The sequence below is a fragment of the Bacillus rossius genome, chromosome 6, assembly GCF_032445375.1.
Source record: "Bacillus rossius redtenbacheri isolate Brsri chromosome 6, Brsri_v3, whole genome shotgun sequence".
In the NCBI taxonomy this organism is placed as follows: Eukaryota; Metazoa; Arthropoda; class Insecta; order Phasmatodea; family Bacillidae; genus Bacillus; species Bacillus rossius.
In genome coordinates, this window is record NC_086334.1 from 10,574,281 (window position 1) to 10,593,045 (window position 18,765).

Below are 18,765 nucleotides of genomic sequence, written 5' to 3' on the forward strand. Positions count from 1 at the left end.
TGGTGCTGTCAGTGATAAGTAGTTTACCTTTGCACCCATCTCATTGAACAGTATCTGTGTCTAGGTACTGACTGTACTGGCTTGTTCATAACACTACCAGTTTGTCATGACAAGTGTCCTGTATAGTGTTCATCCAGTTCAAAGTTTCCTTTTTCTTAGATATTTCCTGCATTTGGTGTCATTTATGTCTGGTTCACTTCAATTTTACTGAAATACTTTTCATTTGTTTTGTGTGTAATGTTAAACAGGGAATGGGTTTATTATGTAAAACTTCAATTTTTAAATTAAAAACGATGGTATAGCATGAACTTGCTAGCAATTAGAGGTGGGTTGTTACAGCAATTTTCGGTATTTGTTCCAACCTGATACTGATACAGTAATGTACCTAGTTACAAGTATCTGATACTTTTGTATCAGAGCTTTAGCGGTCCCAGGAAGCGACAAGGTATCAGCATTCTCGTTACAGGGTACACATCCTCCGTGCCGTCATCACCAGCGTAAAAAGGTATCGGTGTCTCTGATACATTATTTATCACGCCCGGTAATTCTCTACCTCTGTTACTCTCATGCCCGCCTGATACAGCCAGTATCAATCATTTTAATATTCACTGCAGTTCGTCCTGGCCATGTATTAATTACCACCATGTACATTGTTGCGGGCAGTCATGCTTTGTAGTTAGTATCTTTATAGTGAAATAAGGAATGGATAAGTGCAGGAAAAAGACTTCATTTGTGTGGAATTTTTTTACGGAAAATAATGAGTTTGCTAATTGTAATTTGTGTAAACAAAAACTGAGTTATAAATCATCATCAACTAATCTGAAGAAACATTTGAAACGTAAACATTGATATAGCATGCTCACTAATGTACGTATCTGTTTTTTTTTAATTTTTGATAAAATCGTATTTTTTTAATGTATGAAAACACTAGTTACTAATTGTTTTCGGAAAAAAAAAGTCCTAATGTTGATTACATCTGTTATTAGTGTCAACTGTGAATTTATTTGCATTTTCATAGCTGTTAGGTGCACAAATATAAATATTATATCTTGTATTAATGTACTTTTTAATATTAAAATTTTATTATTTTTATGATTGAACGAGACTGTGCACGCACTGCGCACTGAGCATAATTTGATGTGGGAAAATAACCAAACGACTCGTAACAATTTCGCTTTGCGCCTCTCCTTCAACGCCTTCCCCTGCGCTTCCTCCCCTACATTATTTCCCTTCTTTATCCCTTATTCGTCGTTCCTGCTCCCTCCCCTTTCACAAGCTCCGCCCAAGTGACCGTCATCTGCGATCGGGTACTGCGCTCATTGGCCGTGGTGTTGTTCCAGGTGAATTCTGAACTGATACTAAAGTTCTTGATACTTTTCAAGTGTACTCGTTTGCCATTCCGGATACAGGCGTGTATCAGTGCCAAAGTATCATGTTGATACTTTTCGACCCACCTCTACTAGCAATGATTATTGTATTTCAATATCTGTAGTTGGTAACAAATGCTAGTCATTTGAATTTAAATTGCATATGCTAATAAATTTGTGTGAGTTGTCATTCACAGCTGGTATCATGTAGATTAAAATTTTTGTGTTTCATTTTTGTAAGCTACGCAGCTAATTTCAGTAGTAAATATTTTCAGTTTTAGCAGCGATACTGTGGTTTTAAAAGTAGTCAAATCTCATTTCTATTTCTTTGAATGTTGTCCTTCAGTTCTTAGTGGAAGAATCAGAATTGGATCATCTGAATCTTTCATTCATTGTCATGTAGAAAAACTGTCATGGTTTCTTGCATACACTCCTGACTGTTCACCAGACATCAGTCTTGTTTTACGAGTCAGCTTTCACTACACCACACTGACGGTGATTCTAGTTGGCCAAAGCGTGAGTGGATACACGGGAGAAAGTTGTGCTTACATTCTTCCTGTTTTGTGAGAATGGATGTGTGTTTTGTCAAACATACACCTTAGTCTATCAAGTGAATGTTGTGTCAAGTATTTTTACCAACATTCCTGGGCAAAAGAAAAAAGTTAATTGTTTGAATAACTGTATACCTCTACCTCGAAATTATAGACTGAAGTTTATTCTTGTTTATTAGTTCACCCTTTTGCTAACATTATACAGTTTGTTTGTTTGTAGCATTTATCGTGCAATAGTATTGTATATGTCAAAACATTGAACTGTACTTAATTTTGCCCACCAATATGTATTAGGGTTTAGTGAAGTAACTGTCAGGTGTACCTCGCTTGTTTTTGAAGATCTAAGTGCAATGAACGCTTCCCGAATCTCGGTGCGGAATCTGGCATCTTAGTCAGCACACAACATCAGTTTCCACCTTGCGTGCTTGGTTTGCTAAAGCGACACTTGCAGTGACGTGCAGTGTGACCCGTGACGTCACAGTCGCCTGAAGGTCCCGTGAGCATCTCGTGTTGTTCATTCTGACATATTTTTACACAATGTCTTTGCGACATGTAGTCGGTTACAACACGTTAGGTCCAAAATAAACTACGCAAGGATACGCTGTGATGATGGCGTAGTTTCTCTGCTTGGAGAGGCCCGCCTAGTCTGGACTGTGTCTGTACTGGTGAGCTGGGACATGAGTGTGACGCTCGCTGGTGCTTCTAGCACGGTATAGCCTCTAGGCAAGGCTCTGAACTAGCGCCTATTCTTCTCGTTGAGATTTCAGTGGTAGTCGTTACATTATATGGTGGATGTATTAAGATAAAAGTATAATGCAAGGCCTTTGAGTGCTTTCAGAATCCGTACAGGATGTTTCTTATGTAAAAAGTATCCTGAAAACATACATTTTAGCCATTTTCACTCATTAAAAATACAGTTTTAAAAAAAATTCATAACCACTCGTCTGCCCTCATCATATTTTTAAAGCTTTTACCACACACACACATCTTGAGCAGTTTTTCAAATTGCATGGTTTCTTCTGAAGCTCTGCGCACCTTGTGTGTGCCCAGGTAGGAGGGGCTTAACACAAGACATGTAATGGCGACCATACCATTCTCTACTTATAAGTTTTGCTGTATGTGGAGATTGCCTTTACATTTATGGCCAAAAGGGGGTGGTTTATTTTATATATATATATATATATATATATATATATACATACACACACACACACACACACACACACACACACACATATATACACACACAAATATATGTATGTACATTAAGCAATGGTAATGGGGCCTGACAAAGTGATTTGCTCCTGGGCCCTGTTGGTCCCACTTCATTACCAAGGTTTCTCTTTGATGTACAACACTAATCTCCAAATTAAATCAAAGTTTTTTAGTCACACTGTAGTCTGTTTGCTATTAAACCAAATTTTTTACACCTATTGGTGGAAATGTTAAGTTGCAAGTACATATGGCTAAATTTGAGTACCGCTGTGTTTGAGTGGGACTTTCGTAGATAATGGTAATTCTATGTGGTTTAGGAAGAAGTCAGAGTGTGACTTAAATCGAGTAGAGTACATATGTGTCTAAAGTTAAGTTAAAGAAGAATGTTTTATTAAAATAAGTGCATATTGATGCATTCTCGTGAACAGAGAACTAACTTACTCTATAATGATACTGATAACTTGTATAAAGATAGAAGGGTTATTTTCTTGTGATATGTTTGCATTGTTAATGGTTTGTGAAGGGTGTATCATTCAGTAAGGTTAAGACTTAAGATTTCTAAAAAGACATATCTTCACTTTTTTACTAGTGATAATTTAATAACAGGATGAAATTCTTTTGAAAAGCACATTTGAGAAATAACTGAAGGTCTGTATTGTAGCTTAGTGAATAGAATAATGTTAACAGATGTGATAGGTATTAGGTTTGCCACAAGTCCCACCAGGCAGTGGTGTGCTGTGATTTATACCAAAGATTTGGTGAGATGACAGTTGCATTGCAGTGTTGTTAACCCAGTCGTATTCTGTGTGTTTGAATGAACTGTAGCATGTTTTATATATTTGTTGTGTGTTTTATACATTTGAGTTATGCTGTGGTTACTAACTGTTAGTTTATCAGTGGTTTTACTGTCAATAAAGCTTATATGGGCAGTGTTTGTATTATTTATCTTACCTGTAGAATGCAGCCTAGATGACAAGCAGTGGGAAGTCTCATGATAGTTATAACATTTTAATCATCTTTTCACATTTTTAATTGATTGCAAATGTAAGGAATTAAAACATTTTTTGAACATGTAAAGTAAACACTATATAATATATTTTTTTTTTTTGCATGAGAGCTAACAAATACATATTTCTCATGTCAGGAAACCTATTAAAGTGATTTTGCTCTGTCTTGTGTTATAGATGTGTTGAACATTGTAGTTCGTAAAGCGTAGGAACTGCTTGTATTCGCCGAGGTGTAGCTTGTGTCTATCCGCCTGATGGGAGTGGTCGACGGAGGTGTGTTGCATGGTCGCTGTAAGAGGCTGCAAGTCTCGCCTCGCTCCCCGAGAAGGGAACTAGAAGCACGTGCAGGCACACTTGTACCAACTGTCTGGCTGATGTCTTCCTTCCTTCCTCCCTTGTGTTTCGGTGCGTACTCAGGGTGTTGTGCTTCATCTGCCTCTGCAGTTACAGAGCTTGTTTGTGATTCATTTAAGTAGGTTTTTATGGAAGATTGGTTATTCGTGTTGACCAAAGTGAAAATATAGACATTACTGTATTTTAGTTGTTTCTATATTTGAATGTTTTGTAGTATAGAAAATATATAATCCATGGTGACGAGAGGAGTAAAAATAGTTTTAGACGATTAAATCGTTTGATGTAGCTCTTATGCCATGTTTGGAACATTATGAACCTCAGTATTATGCAAGGTGGTTGCGTAGTCTCAGTGGTTGTGATGTGGTGCACCACACCATGGAGGGCTTCACATGAGTTGCCAAGCTTGGCAGAAACTCCGGCATGCGGAAGTTGTTTCGAGGTACAGATACTGTTGTTGGGCGTTAGTCTTGTCTTCCTCGTTCCTTTGCTTGCTTTCTGTACGTCCTTGTTCATCATTGTGGCAAAGAAAGTATCACTCAACAGCACCTGAGAACTTATTTTATCTCGTTATTTGTTTTGGCATTTCCAATTTCAGTGGATTATAAAAAAGGTTTTAAACATAGCAAGACGCAGTGATGTGGTAGTCGCTCAGCTACTCCAGCCGGGGGCCTGGGGCGTGGCCCCACGCCTGCCTCTCAGGTTCACTTGTGTAAACACAGGCATGTCTTCATGTTATCAGCGGCAACTACTCGCGACGACCGGCAACGAGCATGGGCATCCTGAGGTGACGCGGCACTCTTCCAGGATTACGCGCGGCACGAGATAAGAGATTACGGATGGTCGCGAGGCTAATCTCCTGTTAAGACCAGGCTGTCGTAGCCTGTGGCGGCTAGATGACAAACACCTGTCACTCTGCTCTCTGATATGTACCGGGGTCTCGCTGGAGCAGTGTTGTGCACAGGAGTAACCCTTTCCTCGGGAGTTCAGCTGGGGAAGTGTGGCTGGAGCCACAAGTACTGTCTCCGTGAGACGCAAACACACACAACAGATAACAGTTGTTTACACACAGCTCAAGGTGTTGTGAGAACAATACTGAAGGTGGGCACCTTCCAGTCTAAATGTATTTGTGATATTGTGATTGTAGAGTTTGGTAATGGGCACTCCAATGCATTCACCAACGTCGTGGTCGTGGCTTGTATCTGTATTGAAGTCGGTTCCTCTGCTTCTGGTGCAGCAAAGCCCACCTGCGTAGGCATCGCAGCACACTCTTGTCAACGATTCTTATTCCGATTGTCAGAAGTTCTTTCAAGTTGTGTTCTCTCCAAGCGAGCTGTGCAGAATGTAACCCTACCCTACCATTAGGCTTTCTTTCCAAAACTGTTCAAGTTAAAAATGTCCGTATGACAAGCCATCCTCATCGTGCTTAGTTTCCCAATGACAGTCTGGCTCGTGTGTCGCCACCTCCAGATGTGTGGGTTGGTCGCTCGTGCATGTAGTGTTTTATTGCCTCTTAAAGCGAGCACGCGGCATAATGGCCTTGTTGGTTCGGCTCGCCAACACGACCGGGCCAAGCACGCCAGCAGAATATGAATGCAGAGAAGACTTGACCAACCGTCTACTGCTACGTTTACACGCCAAGTAAGCGCAGTACCAACAGCACCGTGCACATTCAAAACTTCTCTCACGGTAAGTTAATAAATAGTCACTGCACTTGCTGGTTCTTGAATGCGAGCCTTACTTTGCTCCGGATTCTAGAGTCCCAGAGAACTACGCTTGCTTGAATGTTTAACATTAAATGAAGATTACATTGTATTGACAGCATGTCTAAAGCACAGGAGAGAAGGTTGTGTACCAAACTCATTGCAAGACTGCAACACCAGTGCAGATCCTCAAGTGTAGAAACACTGGTTTTTACCCTAAAACGTAATATTCTCAAGTGTAAGTTGCAATTAAGTGGCTGCACCACCTTCAAACACCCCTGTGCCAGTGGCGAAAGCTTAATATGAAGGTTTACTTCTCTGATTTAAATAAACACACAACTTTTAATTGCTTTCTTAAAATTTAGGTAGACATGTAAATGGAATTTTCATGACAAAATTATAAAATGTTATTAAACATCAGTTGATAAAGTTACAGTTTAATATGATAAAAGTTACTTCTTATAAAAAGCATTTGTTTATTTGAGTCTAATAAATAACACATGTAGACAGGAACTTAATACGTAAAGTCAGAAGTGTTTGTGTGTACGCCTACAGAAGTACGGTCTGTGTCAATGAGAGTGGGACATGCGTACCCTCCAGGAACTTATCCCAATGATCAGCATAACAGTAACAGATGTGTATTAGTGAGGGAAAACTTATGAAACCACAACATTAACACAAACATACATAATGTCACACGTTATACAAAGTGTCAAAACAGTTGATAAAACGAACCAAGGGAAGTGGCAATGTCAGCCAATTAGAGCCGGTGGTTACACTCTCCGAGCCTGAATGTAGCATCGAACCCGTTGTTGAAGTCGAGAGGCCCGAAAGTCGTGATGTGCAGAAATAGACGGTTTCTTGAAGAGTGTACCAGACTGGTTTGCATGCACGCTGATTCAGGATGATTTAGACACAACTTGCAAAGAAGTTACAGTATTAAGTCAAACTATTATCTATAGAGTACGTTAAAACAAAACTCTTAAAAGACAGCTTGTTGACGCGGTTGGCGCTGTGCCATCATGTCCGTTCACCGCGCACAGTTCGCTTATCAGAGAGACAGCTCTGTACGTTCAAGCAGATGTGCAGAGAGGTCATGAAGAAGTCTGCTCTCTGGTTTCTAATACAGGACATGGACAGCACACTGATAGCGAGTATGAGGATAAGTTTAGAGACGGCTCCAACCAGGTTCTCCCGACGGAGCAGACATTAGAGAACCATGGCCACAGCGTCCTCGACGCAGCCCTGGTGACGTCTGGTAGTGTGTCCGGAAAGACGTGTTGGACCAGTCCGTGCGTTGCAACATTCCAGCCTCATTTTCGTTGTGTAGTTTCATGGTTCAGTTTTGTGAATGATTTGCAAAATATACATTCTTTTGTTGCACATAAGGTTTCATCACAGAACAACTTGTGTACAATTTCATGTTCTTTACACTGTACTACAATTAAGATAACAAATAATTAAGTTTTCTGTACAGAATTTTTGATCAACAAATTTTACAACATAATTGTATACACACACACACATTAAGATTAGAAAAAAATTACAGAAATGTTTTCTATCTACAGTACAAGCTATCATTTGATTAATAAACCTGTACTACCAGGAAATTGAGATGTGAATGTACACAATGGAGGTAAACAACATTGTACATAAGTTGTCTGTCCTTCAGGAAGGCTAGTCACGCAACCAACTGCTGCGACCGTGCTACCTAAACCTAACAGCTGTAATTAAGCAAAAAGATCTTGCCTGCCAATAGCTGCCACATTATTCATCAGCGTGTGCTTGCTGCTACTTGGTCGTGCACAGGTATGTCTGTGTGGCAGCCAAACAATCAGGGTGCTAAACGCCACACTAACACGCTCTCATTATCGCCCGGCAAACTAGAGCTCGTTGTTAATTGGCTCTCGCGCTGCTGAGCCCTCTTACGGGGAGACTAGTGTGACGGTGCTTGCCGTAGTTGCTTCACCAACTGGCGTTCTTCAGGTTTCAGTACCAACTGTCGTGGCTAGCAAGGTGAGGTGATGCACGTCAAAGTGTCTTACTTAAACATTAGTCAAGATTCTAAATTTAACATTTTCTAGTGTTAAATTACTTATGTCCCAACATTACTATAGTTTTGGTTTGGCTTAAGGCGTTATTTCCAAAACAAATAATTGTTTAAACCAACGACTGGCTAAGGTGACAATGTTCCTGGCAAAGCTGTCGTAAGTTCTAAAGTAGCATTTGCAGTGATGGTAAAACTGAAGTGCCAGTGTTTGTGTTTGCCATTAGGGTAATTCTACAATGGATTTTTTTATCTTAATGGAAGGCATTGTTGGTTTGTGTCTGCAAAAAATAAAATCAGTTGAGTGGTTGCCATGAATGCCAAGTTTTAGATTTCTGCACAGGCTTTTAAAATTATCTTTTTGATGATGAATTTTCGTGATGCTAAATCATCTGGAGGTTAATGGTGTAAGAATTTGAGTTTTACAAAAGAAGAGAAACCTCTTTATGATCTTAACTCATGGTAGACGGCAAGTTCGTGAGACATGAGCAACCACTCACGTCAGCGATACCGAAGAACGAATCAGCCATGGCCTGCATTGAGGGACCATCTAATAGCCTAATATATAAATAATTCCATATTTAAAAGAAAAAACTAAGTATTTGAGGTGACTTTCACATCATTTTGTGTTTTATCTTGCATTTCGGTGATATAATAGTGTATTGGCATCTATTTCGTTGTTTGGCGATGTATGACATCCTTTTCTGTTTTTGCCGCGGTATTGACTTCAACTTCATTATCTCGCTTTTATCGCTATTCTTCATAAAATCTTGTCTCTACTTATAAGGTTCCGATGAACAATGAATTGCATTGGCAATAATATCCTTGTAATTTTTGTCCTACCAAGGTGAACCCAAGCATCAGCCGGGCTGCCAGTCCCTCGTGGTGCCCCTGCCTGGAAGACAACCACCCACGCAGCAGACAGCTCGTGCACGCCGTGTGTCGCACCAGGTCAGCGAGGCGCGCAGCCAGCTGCTTGGGCGAAGGGGCGATGCTGTCCAAGTACCTGCAGCGAGGCAGCTCGCCCATCGACTGGTGCGAGAGCAACTACTCCTACTCCAGCGTCATCGCGGAGTTCGGCAACACGGTACGTGCCGCGCCGCGCCGCACTAGGGCGTGCAGCGGAGAGCCGGATTCGGACTTCACAAGCAATATTTATAACAACAATAACTGGAACTGTGAAATAAAAATTTATATAACTGCACAATGGAAAGAGTGTAAAGAAAACTCTGTATGTATAAGCGGGTATGTGCAACAACAAAGTTATGCACTAATACAAAATGTAGCAGTTATACACACAAAATTATTGGTTGCAATGAGCAAATATTTTAAATTTTAAAATTACAATAAATTATGGCAGAATTTGTTATTTTGAATGGTTTTCATTTTTTTATTCCATTGTTCCTGACACCATTTCAGCAAATAACTACCGATGGATCCTCGCAGGCATTGTTTAATGACCTAGCTGCTGAAGAAATCTTAAGCAAAAAAAAACAGAATAAAAAATGGAAATTCAGCTTTGACTCTTCGTAAGGAAGCTGATGAGAGACTGCCGGGGGTAGTTCAGTGTTCACGAGGTTACGCAGCGCATGACGGGGTGCTGGCTGGCGTGCGCAGGTGAGCAACCTGGTGTTCCTCGTCCTGCCGCCGCTACTGGCCGTGCTGCACCGCGCCTACGCCTCCAAGGTGCAGCCAGGCATACGCCTGCTGTGGCTGCTCTTCGTGGTGGTGGGCCTGAGCTCCGCCTACTTCCACGCCACCCTCAGCCTCGTGGGCCAGCTGCTGGACGAGCTGTCCATCCTGTGGCTGCTCACGGTCGCCGTCTGCATGTTCTACCCGCGCCGCTTCTTCCCGCGCTTCGCCCGCGGGGACAGGTCCGTGCCTCGCCCCCGCCGTGCCGTGACGTGCCGGTGCCGGGGGGACTCTCGCTCGCTGACGGCCGCCGTGTTGCAGGGCCGTGTTCGGGCTGGCGGCGGTGGGCGGGGGCCTCGTCTTCACCGGCCTCGGCATGGTGAGGCCCGTCGTCAACGCGCTGGCGCTCATGCTGCTGGGCGTGTGCGTCGTACTTCTGCTCGTCGTCGAGCTGCGCAGGTACCATGCCCTCCCCCCTCCCCCCCCCCCATCCCCACACGGCCAGCACGGCCCTTCACCTCCAGTTCCCAGCAGACACGCTCCGCACGCAGCAACACACTGACTTCCAGAGAAGTCAGGAAAGAAACATGCACATGGTCTATGATAAGGAACAACCAAGCATCTGCCTCGATTTGATATCAGCCAACCACGGGAAACAAGAGGTCAGGATGGCTAGACGAAATTCAAGCCCAAGTTACTCACAAGTGTGAGCTCACCGACACACAGACGAACTCAGCAATCAAACTACAACAGATAATGTGAACACGATGACAGTACAGATTAACAAAAACGGGCTTTCTATCTCTGTTCCTGTGTTGTTCAGCTTATTTTTTTCATTTTTGTTGTGTTTGTCTTTGCAGCATCGCTGTGTTCTCCAAGGTTTTTTTTTATCCCATTCTGTATTCAATGTTCTCATTGCCATTTCTTCCTTGTCAGCCCTCTGTATTCATGTGTGCTGTAATTTCTTTTCTTTTCTGACCAAATTTCTTCCGCTAAATTATCTGTGCCTTTAGTGGTGTATCGGCCGTTTAGTGGGAGATCAGCTGATTAGTGGGGTATCTGGCATTTAGTTGGGTATCAACCATTTAGTTGGTTATCAGTTAGTTAGTGCAGTATTGGCTGATTAGTGGGTTATTATCTTTTTAGTGGGGTTTTAGCAATTTAGTGTTTATCAAATGGGTGGAGTGATAATGGCTGTATCAGGCATTTGGTGGGGAATTGGCCGTTTAGTGAGGTATCAGCAGTATAGTGAGGTACCAGCTGTTTAGTGAGGTATCGGCCATTTACTGAGGTATCTGCTGTTTAGTGGGTTATCCAATGGTTGGTGGGTGTTTGGCATATTAGTATGGTATCAGCCTATTAGTGGTATAAAGGCCAGATTATTGGGATAACAGCCGTTTAGCGGGGTACCTGCCAACTAGTCATATGATAATTACTTTTTTTTTAAATTCTGACAAATCGAATCTGATACCCTATCAAATAATCCAAATTGCAAGATTGTGTTGTAGGGGAAGATAACTAGTTACAATTCAAAAAACCATTAGATTCTCAATCCTTCAATAGTCGTTACCATTAGATGATGGAATGGGCCGATTCTAGAATTGGAATAGAATGTTATCAAAGATTAGGTATCAGACTAAATGGGTTTCGTCTAGACTGACAGATTCAGAATCCAGCTTGAGAGTTGAAGATGTGGTTCCAAGTGCAGGACATGTGTGTGTGTGTGTGTGTGCAGGTTGCGAGGGCGTGTCTACAGACTGGGAGTGCGCTCGGTGGTGGCATGGCTGCTGGCCGTGGCCTGCTGGATCGCCGACTACGCGCTCTGCGACACCCTGCGCGCCATCAACCTCACGTTCCTGCACGCCGTCTTCCACCTGCTGAGCTTCATGGCAGCCTACACCATCGTCGTCGTCTTCTCCCACCAGTACGTGGCGGCGGAGAGGTGTGACCTGCGGCCCAGCCTCTCCTACTGGCCGCGCGACAACTGCGAGCTGGGGGTGCCCTACGTGGTGGTGCGTCCCGGCCGGTCCCAGTGACTGCACCCTCGGTGCCACATGCCTCTGCTTCTGCCACCAGTACCAGGCCTCTCCTACCGGCCGCGTGACAGCTGCGAGCTGGGGGTGCCCTACGTGGTGGTGCGTCCTGGCCGGTCCCAGTGACTGCTCCCTTGGTACCACATGCCTCTGCTTCTGCCAAGACCATCTTAGTTGCCAATCCAAAACTCTTTAAGATATGGCTAAAAATGGCATCTGCTAAATATGCAAAAATACAGTAGGTTAAAGACATTCTTGCAACATACAAAAATGTTTTACGAATACACACATTTAGAAGAGTTTGATAGGTATGGGCCAATGATTATCCGTGAGATGAAATCCTAGGTGCAAAGATTGATCCACGCTTGTTTGAGGCAATACGGAAATGATGTTCCTCTTTGATAACGGGCTGAGAACCACGTAGCTACTGACTCACATACTCTCAGGCACCTGGAGAAGGGCAGATCTCACACCTGGAATATGAAGTCTCATGTTCGTAATGTCTCACTTGTATACTTCTGTAGAGTTCTCTGTTTGTAATTTAATCTGTAGCAAACTGCAACCTTTTTTTTTGTAATCCAAATCTCCATGATTTTTACATTTGTCATTCACTGTGGCCATGATTTGTTACTCAATGTTGTTGATATTAGACTGGCATGAATTATCATTCTTAGAGGGTACTTGCTATTTTTTGTTATTTATCAGTGCCAATTTATTGTTAGTTATTTTGGTTGATTATTACTGCATGAAAATATAGTTCTATTTTATGTTATTATTAATTATGCATCTTTGTCATTAGGCTTAATGATCAGTAGCACTTCCGATTTATGATAATTGGAAAAATTTAATAGGGTTACAAGTCTAATGATACAGGATTAAAAAACCAAATTCTAGTAAAATGAAACTAATTGAAAGAATTGAATTCTATTGATTTAATTCACTGTATATAGCATTACATGCTACTTACGACAGCAAGAGTAGTAACAAAAATAAGAGACTTACAAAAATACAACTCAGAAAACTAGTTTCTCTCAGCTAACAGCTAACAAAATAATCCCTACATGTAAACTTCATACACAATTGGACCCTCACTTTATCGCACACAACCATAAAAATATAAAAAGCTTATATCATTTTTAATTTGCAGCACAACCTTTTACGAGCACTAGCTTTGTAGGATTGGTCCCAATGGTGCTGAGTGTATGTTTCCTCTGACGAGTGGTGTCTCTGTGATCTCAGAGCAAGGAAGCATTAGCGAAGCCTACAGTTTCCCGAGCTCCCCGCGGTACGACACCACGTTCTTGTCTGTCTCGTGGATCTTGATCTCATAGAGCACGCCCGGGTCGGGCAGCAAGGCGCGCAGGTTGTCCCACACGAACACGCACACGTTCTCTGTGGTGCTGACCGTGTCCTTGAAGTGAGGCACATCCTTGTCCAGGTTCTTGTGGTCCATGGGCTCCATGATCGCAGCCTCCATGTACATCTTCAGGTCGTGGATGTTCATGACCATGCCAGTGTCCCGGGACACGGGGCCACGCAGCGTCACCTCCACTGCAACAGTCACACGGCATGTCACCCGTGCTCAGTCACACGGCCGGTCACCCGTGCTCAGTCACACGGCCGGTCACCAGTGCTCAGTCACACGGCCGGTCACCAGTGCTCAGTCACACGGTCGGTCACCTGTGCTCAGTCACACGGCCGGTCACCAGTGCTCAGTCACACGGCCGGTCACCAGTGCTCAGTCACACGGCCGGTCACCAGTGCTCAGTCACACGGCCGGTCACCAGTGCTCAGTCACACGGCCGGTCACCAGTGCTCAGTCACCCGGCCGGTCACCAGTGCTCAGTCACCCGGCCGGTCACCTGTGCTCAGTCAAACGGCCGGTCACCAGTGCTCAGTCACACGGCCGGTCACCAGTGCTCAGTCACACGGCCGGTCACCAGTGCTCAGTCACACGGCCGGTCACCAGTGCTCAGTCACACGGCCGGTCACCAGTGCTCAGTCACACGGCCGGTCACCTGTGCTCAGTCACACGGCCGGTCACCAGTGCTCAGTCACACGGCCGGTCACCTGTGCTCAGTCACACGGCCGGTCACCTGTGCTCAGTCACACGGCCGGTCACCTGTGCTCAGTCACACGGCCGGTCACCGGTGCTCAGTCACACGGCCGGTCACCGGTGCTCAGTCACACGGCCGGTCACCGGTGCTCAGTCACACGGCCGGTCACCGGTGCTCAGTCACACGGCCGGTCACCGGTGCTCAGTCACACGGCCGGTCACCGGTGCTCAGTCACACGGCCGGTCACCGGTGCTCAGTCACACGGCCGGTCACCGGTGCTCAGTCACACGGCCGGTCACCTGTGCTCAGTCACACGGCCGGTCACCAGTGCTCAGTCACACGGCCGGTCACCAGTGCTCAGTCACACGGCCGGTCACCAGTGCTCAGTCACATGGCCGGTCACCAGTGCTCAGTCACACGGCCGGTCACCTGTGCTCAGTCACACGGCCGGTCACCAGTGCTCAGTCACACGGCCGGTCACCTGTGCTCAGTCACACGGCCGGTCACCAGTGCTCAGTCACACGGCCGGTCACCTGTGCTCAGTCACACGGCCGGTCACCTGTGCTCTGTCACACGGCCGGTCACCGTAGCTCAGTCACACGGCCGGTCACCAGTGCTCAGTCACACGGCCGGTCACCTGTGCTCAGTCACACGGCCGGTCACCTGTGCTCACGGTTCTAGCCGTGATGAGCGAAACCAACACGCTCCACTCTGCTGTGACACACCTTTACAACTGACATCTCTTCTAATTTGAGTAAATGTAATAATTTATAAGTTTTTGTTTTACAATTTGTATTAAGTAATGCACAGCATAAAAGTCAATACAGACAAGTCACACTTTCATTATAATTTTGAGCTTAGTGATTATTACCAGACCAAAAAACTCCAAAAATATGGACTAATATTTTACAAAGAACATTATGTTAAAAGCTTTTTAGACATGCGTGTCTTTATACGACTGTATTTTTACATTAATAAGTCAGAAGTATTAATAAGCTAGTACACATTGGAGTCAAGAATGCATGAATGATGACAAGGTGTTTCATAATAAACTAAATATAGTGAAATACTGTGTAGAAGTGTTACCTCAAGAAAATACAAACAGCTTATGATTGCTACTTTGTGCTAGCAGTGGGATAGAAGGGATATACAATATAAGAGCTTAGAACTAAACCAATTCTATTACGGGTCCTAGTATTTACACCGAACATCTAAGCATGTAGTGAAAGAACTAGTGAGGCCCTCTGATGTGGGGCACGTAACATTTAGTTTTTTGTTACTTTGAGTGCAAAGGTCATAGAAAATAATAAAATAATGTATATGAACAAGATAAATATTCAAATGTTAATGTGTTTTCAAGAACTGTAGCATTATTTGTAATTTTATACCTATTACTATCAAGCACTGTAATATGTTATACTAAGTGAAAATAATTTAAAAAAAACTGTAACAATACTCTATGAATAAAAAAAAAGTTATCCTTCTTAAGAGTCAATCCATCCCAATTTTGGGTTTCCATGGCTTTTCCTAACAACTCCAGGCAAATGCTGGGATACTTGCTTACTTTATTTATTTATTTATTTATTTATTTATTACTTACTTACTTTCTTTCCCCAATAATACTTATCAGTTACCATCTCTAATGACCTCTCTGACAAGACTTAAGGTCTCAAAAGGAATATTTACTCGGGTTAATGTACTGTCGACAAGTTATTAGAGACAGTAACGACAACATACAAAATGTTGACAAAGAACAGGTCGTGGTCCATATTGGGATTTTTTTCACAAGCATAAAAATTAAAACACAACATGGTCATTGAAATACACACCAGTGTAGTTATGTCCGTGACCATTTGGGTTGTTGCATTTGCCGTACACCTTCAGGTTGGTTTCATCGTCAAGAAATGGGCTGAAATACAAATGAAAACTTTGTGTCAATCCACACAAGACGTCCGAGGAGTCACGGCTACAAGGCAGAGGCAGTGCTTGGACCGCTCCAATACGCCGGCCTTGTCATGACAAAATATCTCTGTAGTCATCAACACAGTACAGATGTACAACTCTGTTTTAAAAGTAATGTATCACTCACACATGTAAGAAACAAGGTGCTGATTTAAATTATAATTTGGTTGATTTTTATAAGTTATAAACAATCTTAGACTAAAGTATTTAATGTTGATAAAGATCCCAGGCATTTATAGCCATTGTCTGAAGTTGCTTTGGCTTCTGGGTTGTAGCAGCGTCGAAGGCAAAGACATCACAGATGTTTCGGTCAATATTGCAGTCGCCATCATCAGGGTAGCAGTTACTTACTGAGGTTCTCAATTGTTTTTCCCCCTAGCCTAAGTTAATCTAAGTCAGGAGGGATCCAGGTTGGGAGAGAACTTAGTGTGTCTCAGGCGAAGCCATGGGCTTAAACCATGTGCTACTGAGGGTTGTTGGTCAGCCATGGCAGCGATTGGCGCCCCCTCTACATACTAGCCAAAAGCTAGCTAATGTGGCCCAGGTAAAACCTGTATAGACACAGGGAAAACCCTCGGCCAAGTCATGCGGGGATCAATTAACATGCATTACGGCAAGCGAGAACACTACTGTATTAGGGGGCAAAGGTCCAGATGAGAAGAGTTGGGCGGGCAGAAAATTCTACCATGCAAAGGTTGGGCGCTTCGGCCTTGCGGCCAGTATTAATTGATTGGGCACACCTAGATTTTGTTTACCGGGGCGCATGCACCCCTAGGGGCGGGCGACTACACTCGTCAACTCGCCCAGCTGCCCAGTCAGCTACCTGCGAAAAATAAATATGCTGCCGTAAATATTTCCTTTCCCTAGTGCCGGAGCCGCGGCTAGGCCAGCGGGACAGCCTCGGTTCTAGCAATATTTCCAGGGGCAGAAGGCGGCAAGGCAAGCCCTGCAAGCGGGTAAACCCACTGATTCGCCTGCACAGAGCACCGCGTGGCCCCAAAGGGCACCGATGGCCGAGTGCACAGGTACACTTGGCGGTGAGCAGACGAGCCAGTAAACCAGCTCGAACTGTTGGTGCATAGACATACCAACAGTAATTGTGTGTCATTTCTCTAAGTCCACCACACTGTCATAATTATTGTGCTATCCATTTTGCTTTAATTCGTGGACTATAGATCACCTGTGTTGAGCCTGCGCAACGCGGGGTACTGCAACTAGTTTACTTATATGGGTACTAAGTTAGCGCAGAGTAGGGCAGGTAAGTGGGTGAAGAGCAAGTGGAGACTGAACAGTGATGAAAGTGGAAAGCAAAAATTTGACCATCAGAACTAATAAATGAACTGGAGTGGGGCAGTCTACAAGAAAGTAGGTGGGCAGAGAGGTTGGTCCAGATGGACCAGATACCGATTGGGGTGGGGAAAGCTGGTAGGTACACAGGATTGAAAAAGGACAATATAGAAGCATTTAGGGAAAATGCAAGAAGAATCTTTAAGAGAGAAGGCTAACAGAAAGAGAAAAAACTTGCTGGTTTTAAGGTGACAGTGAGGAATAATGCAAGGGGGAAGGGGGGAGCACTGATCCCCCTTCCTGAATTTATGCAAAAGTATGAAAGATTTTGGTGAAGGCAGTATGTTATTTTGGGCACGGTGTAAGTTGTGTTACAACACCCGAAATCACAAACAATAAAGGAAGTAATGATTCTTAAGAATGAAATTGTAACTGTCCAAAACCCCTTGTTGATACAATTTGATTTATACCAAATTTTTTATTTATTCAATTACCCCCCTCCTAGATTAAATTCCTATATCCGACACTGGAATGTGGTACAGTTCAGGAGAGTAAGGGAAAAGTAGGCAGAAATTCTTGCCACCGGACTTGTACCCAATTGCTGCAGGATTTCAATTCAATTCAATTCAATACCTAATAAGCACCAAGGCATACAATGAACCTTTACAATGAAACTACTTAAAAGTTATAAATCAGTTGAGTGACTTGAGCAATATACATCCTTGTGAAAAACCTTTACTGAAGAGAGGTAAAAGAACATCCATAATTTTAATTTTGTAAATTTAATAAGTAATTTTTTTTAGTTTATAAATAACTATAGATTATGAACTGTGAGTAAATTACTGCTTGGTAAACCCGTTGTATGTCCATAACATTTTTTTTTAAAAATTAGTATAGGTATTTGTAAGTAAATAATTACTAACCTGTGGAGCCTATGACAAGCACTGAATTTCTCTATCCTTGTTAAATACGCAATTGGTCGCGCGGTCATTTTGAACGTAAAAGGTGATATTTTCCCTGTTTGCGCCTGCCGGTCGAATGATAACTTCTTCGAAACGGCCTGGAACGAGACTATTACATAATTAAGGTCAACGGCATTCCTGAAAAACTCCAGAAAGGGCAAGATCGAACCATCCCATGTTGACGTTGTACAAGGTCGGTAGAAAGTTAGGCGAACAAAATGTTCTAAATGAATGCAAAATATCCCCTGACCGCATTTTACATAAAACTACATAAGGGGCTAACTTTAATCTGTATTGTATGGCTGAGTTCCGCCCTTACGGTGAATATTGGTTACGGCGCACAGAAAGATGCAAGAAGCAAATAGGAACCGCGCCCGAAGTCACGTAAGCAATGTGTCTGCCCACCCGCACAAAGGTGTCCGTGGGTGGACAATTTTTGTAAGACATATCAGTGGTTGTACACTTTTATGTCGCATCGACTTATCAAACATTAACGTCCGTCAGAACATTTCCATTATATTTACTATTACGTCGCCAATTTGACAGTATAATGTTGACGTAAGGTAAAATATAATTATAATAATAATAATA

General features: G+C 43.2%; 2 protein-coding genes across 2 annotated transcripts; one reads left to right on the forward strand and one right to left on the reverse strand.

Annotated features, from left to right (window-relative positions):
• Positions 1–37: 37 nt before the first annotated feature.
• Positions 38–11,909, forward strand: LOC134533383 (alkaline ceramidase-like). The gene is made up of 5 exons (XM_063370903.1): positions 38–6,180; positions 9,089–9,328; positions 9,859–10,151; positions 10,195–10,332; positions 11,609–11,909. Exons 1-5 carry the CDS (start codon positions 6,085–6,087, stop codon positions 11,907–11,909), a joined length of 1,068 nt encoding a protein of 355 aa, XP_063226973.1. The 5' UTR covers positions 38–6,084.
• Positions 11,910–12,823: 914 nt separating this feature from the next.
• LOC134532610 (6-pyruvoyl tetrahydrobiopterin synthase-like) lies at positions 12,824–18,718 on the reverse strand. The gene is made up of 3 exons (XM_063369189.1): positions 18,136–18,718; positions 15,793–15,872; positions 12,824–13,457 (listed from the first exon to the last, which is right to left on the reverse strand). Exons 1-3 carry the CDS (start codon positions 18,201–18,203, stop codon positions 13,168–13,170), a joined length of 438 nt encoding a protein of 145 aa, XP_063225259.1. The 5' UTR covers positions 18,204–18,718; the 3' UTR covers positions 12,824–13,167.
• Positions 18,719–18,765: the final 47 nt, after the last annotated feature.